This window comes from Sturnus vulgaris, unplaced genomic scaffold (genome assembly GCF_052056855.1).
Source record: "Sturnus vulgaris isolate bStuVul1 unplaced genomic scaffold, bStuVul1.hap1 Scaffold_87, whole genome shotgun sequence".
NCBI lineage: Eukaryota > Metazoa > Chordata > Aves > Passeriformes > Sturnidae > Sturnus > Sturnus vulgaris.
In genome coordinates this window covers 386,732-390,890 of record NW_028276756.1, presented here as the reverse complement: position 1 = coordinate 390,890, position 4,159 = coordinate 386,732, and the positions used below count along the sequence as shown (strand labels likewise).

At 52.4% G+C, this 4,159-nt stretch overlaps 1 protein-coding gene across 1 annotated transcript; it reads left to right on the top strand.

The window, feature by feature from the left end:
* The first annotated feature begins 2,583 nt into the window (after positions 1-2,583).
* On the top strand, positions 2,584-3,534 carry LOC148217261 (olfactory receptor 14J1-like). The gene has a single exon (XM_088158739.1). It carries the CDS (start codon positions 2,602-2,604, stop codon positions 3,532-3,534), a length of 933 nt encoding a protein of 310 aa, XP_088014865.1. The 5' UTR covers positions 2,584-2,601.
* Positions 3,535-4,159: the final 625 nt, after the last annotated feature.

Genomic DNA, 4,159 nt, shown 5'->3' with positions numbered 1-4,159 from the left:
TTTGAAAATCTTGTTAATGAACTACCCCAGACCAGAGGGAAATCAAGGCAGAGCCATGGTTTGTCAGGACTTGCTTGATCCCAATCAGCCCCGTGGTGCATTTGGTGCTGAGCCCTTGAACCTCAGGGCCTGAGAGGAGATTGCACAAACCTTTCCACGAGTCCAAGGCAGAAGAAAAACCCAAAGTGTCTCAAAGCATTAATGGGTCCCACTGAGGTCCATCCCCAACACAGGATCCTCATGGACTCCTTGGAGGAGAGAACTGGACACCAGGATTGCCCAAAAACCTCTCAGAGACTCAGAGAGGAAAGGAAAATCCAAAGTACCTTTAAAACCTTGAGTATCTCAAAGTATTATTGAGCCCCACTGAGTGTCAATACAAAGCTCTCAAGGGACTAATTAAAGCAGATAATTGGGGGCATCACTGCATAAACTACTAAAAGAATTCGTGCAAAAAGGGAAACTCCAAGTACCTTAAAAAACTGAGTACCTTGAAGTATTAATGAGCCCCACTGAGTATCATTACTGACAAAGCCTCTCAAGGGACTAATTAAAGCAGATAATTGGAAGCTGTCACTGCACAAACCTCTCAGAGACCCAGTGTCAAAAAGTAGAACTTAAATTAACCCTGAGTACCTTGAAGCATTAATGAGCCCCAGTGAGTGTTGTTACTGACAAAGGCTCTCAAGGGACTCATTAAAACAGATAATTGGAGACCATGATTGCACAAAGCTCTCAGAGACTCCAAGGCAAAAGCAAAACCCAAACCTTGAGTATCTCAAAGTATTAATGAGCCCCACTGAGTGTTAATACAAAGCTCTCAAGGGACTAATTAAAGTAGATAATTGGGGGCATGATTCTATAAACTACTAAAAGAGTTGGTGTCAAAAGGGAAAGACTTGACATTTCTTTGTTTCCTCCTGTCATCTCTGCTTCGAATTTCCTGCTCTAACTGGAACCTGGGGACATTTTCTCAGTTGTGTCCCTCATTGGGACCCATTAAAACTTCAAGAAACTACAGCATTTTAATTTGAGTTCTTGAGAAGTTTTTTGAACACTCTCTCAGGGAATGATTCTGATGTAAACATTTAATGAACCAAGAGATTCATTAAAGTCCTTGTGCTGTGTCTGTGCTGATGAGCTGGGCCGGGCTCCTGGCACAGAGGAAGCTCCCAAGGTGAACCAAGAGAAGCTTCAAAAAGACATTTCTGCTGAGGAGCAGCTCCTCTCCCAGCCCAGCAGGGCTGAGGGCACTGCCTGCAGGCACTGAGGGCACAGGAGCCAGGCACAGACAGGCTCAAGGCAATCAGGACTGGGAAGACATTGAGCTGAGACTGCACTTGGGGAAACATCTTCACAGCCCTGGACATGGTGAGTGTGTGGGTGCAGGGCAATGTCCCCTGTGCTCCTGGAGGCATCTCCTGGAGCCAGCACAGCCCACAGCCTGGGGATGTGTCAGGAGGGCTCTCCCAGTTTCTCTGAGGCACAGGAGGAGGAGGAGGTGGAGGAGGAGGAGGATGTGCTGCAGAGGGGGCTGCCCTGGGCACTGTCAGAGGGACAGGGCAGGACGGCTCCTGCTGCCAGGGATGGCTGCAGGGGCTGAAGCTGGGGCTGCAGCCAGGGCTGCCCAGGGCTGTCCTGCAGAGCAGCTCCTGCGGCCCTCAGGGCTCTTGGCCAGCCCAGCCCATGTGCCACCTGCCAGGGACAGCTCTCAGCCTGCCTGGCAGCTCCCCATGGAATGTGGGGAGAAGTTGGAGGTGCAAGGAGCCACCCCCATCAGGGCAGATTCCTCCTGCTGTGGAGATGGTGCTGCATGGCCAGGGCTGCTCTCAGCTTTCTCCTCAAGGCAAGGCAAAGGGGCTGTCAGGTGTGTCTGTGTCACTGACACTCCTGCACTGTCCCCCTGGGCATCAGCACATCTGCCTCCCATCTCCCTCACAAAGTGCCTCCTCACCCTCCTGTGCCTCCAGACAGCAGCAGCAGCCCCTTGGCTTGCAGCATCTCAGTTTGTGTGAGCTGCCCTTAAGGCCCTGCTGGCAGGGAGATGGTCCTGGGCAGTGCCCTGTGCTGGGAGGGGTGTGCAGGGCAGAGCTGATCCCCAAGGGCTGGGCTGGGCTCTGGCAGCACTGACAGGGACAAGGCTTGGATAGAGAGAAACAGCTCCCAGTAAGCACAACTCCAGGCAGCAGAGAGCCAGAACAACCCTTGGTTTCCCTCTCTCTATTTTGAAATTAGATCATTCAAAAAGGCTACTTTATTTCTCTAGAATATTTAAATGCCATCACCCTGAGTTAGAGGGAGTTGTGAAAAGCAAGGAGCAGCTCTGTGGGACTAGCAGGACTGCCTGCACTGGGGCTCAGAAAGCCCTGTCTTCCCTCTGGGCTCCTCAGTGTTCAGACTGAGAGCACTGCTGAAGATAAGGCAGTAACAAATCAGCAGCAAAAGTCCGATCTCAAAAATGAAATTTTACGGAAGTTCCCCCACAGGAAGAGTAGTAGCTTTGAGAGGTTTCCAAAATTAATTGCACATGATTGACTAGAAGGAATCTGTCCTAGCTTGTCCATTTTTTTTTCAACAGTCCACGATACCTTGAATGATGAAATGTCCAACAGCAGCCCCATCAGCCACTTCCTCCTGCTGCCATTGGCAGACACGCGGCAGCTGCAGCTCCTGCACTTCTGCCTCTTCCTGGCCATCTCCCTGGCTGCCCTCCTGGCCAACGGCCTCATCATCAGCGCCGTAGCCTGCGGCCACCACCTGCACACCCCCATGTTCTTCTTCCTGCTCAACCTGGCCCTCAGTGACCTGGGCTCCATCTGCACCACTGTCCCCAAAGCCATGCACAATTCCCTCTGGAACACCAGACACATCTCCTATAAAGGATGCACTGCTCAGGTCTTCATGCTTGTCTTCTTCATTGGGTCAGAGCTTGCCCTCCTGACCATCATGAGTTACGACCGCTACGTGTCCATCTGCAAACCCCTGCACTACGGGACCCTCCTGGGCAGCAGAGCTTGTGCCCACATGGCAGCAGCTGCCTGGGCCAGTGGCTTTCTCAATGCTCTGCTGCACACAGCCAATACATTTTCCCTGCCCCTGTGCCAGGGCAATGCCCTGGGCCAGTTCTTCTGTGAAATCCCACAGGTCCTCAAACTCTCCTGCTCACACTCAAATCTCAGGGAACTTGGGCTCATTGCTGTTAGTGCCTGTTTAGCTTTTGGCTGTTTTATGTTCATTGTTTTCTCCTATGTGCAGATCTTCAGGGCTGTGCTGAGGATCCCCTCTGAGCAGGGAAGGCACAAAGCCTTTTCCACCTGCCTCCCTCACCTGGCTGTGCTCTCCCTGTTTGTCAGCACTGGCATGTTTGCTAACCTGAAGCCCCCCTCCATCTCCTCCCCATCCCTGGATCTGGCAATGTCAGTTCTGTACTCAGTGGTGCCTCCAGCCCTGAATCCCCTCATCTACAGCCTGAGGAACCAGGAGCTCAAGGCTGCAATGTGGAGACTGATGACTGGAGGGTTTCAAGGACATTAAACTTCCAGAAAAATAATGAAAATCACATAAATAATAGCCATTTTTGATAGTTCTTGTTTTGTTAGTTGTGGGAATCTTTTTCCTTTGTTTTAGTTTTTCTATATTGTCCACAAAGATAAGCCTATGCTCGTGTTATTTCTCATTTTGTTTCTCTCACCCGTCCCATTGGCCACAGATTCTGTCAATGAGGAGCTGCACTCTTGGAGGCTATATATGAACTAAAGGATCTCCCAGCAAAGTTTTCTCCAGAGATGCCCCTTTTGTTCCCTTCTCTGGAGCTGCAGCAGCAATGTCTGTGTGCAGAGCTGGGGCAGATCAGTGCTGGCACAGCAGCTGTGCCCAGCAGCAGCAGCAGCACTTGGTGTTGCCAGTGCTGCTCCCGTGCCACTGCCCCGCTGCCCTCCTGGCCCTCATGTTGCTGCAGGGCCTGAGTGCTCTCGGGGCCGGGCACAGCCCTGGGGGTGGCAGTGCCGGGGCTGCAGCAGGGACAGGCCATGGGCACTGCTGGGGCAGCGCTGACGCCTCAGGCCAGGGCCTGGGGGCTCCAGGCTCCTTGGCCAGGCTCTCTCCACAACACTTGGCCAGCCCAATGCTGAGCACAGAAAAGCCCCGGGAGCAGCCCCAG

Bases quoted from the DNA above. Each gene is read 5' to 3' on its own strand.
- LOC148217261 (XM_088158739.1), top strand. From the start codon at position 2,602: ATGTCCAACAGCAGCCCCATCAGCCACTTCCTCCTGCTGCCATTGGCA.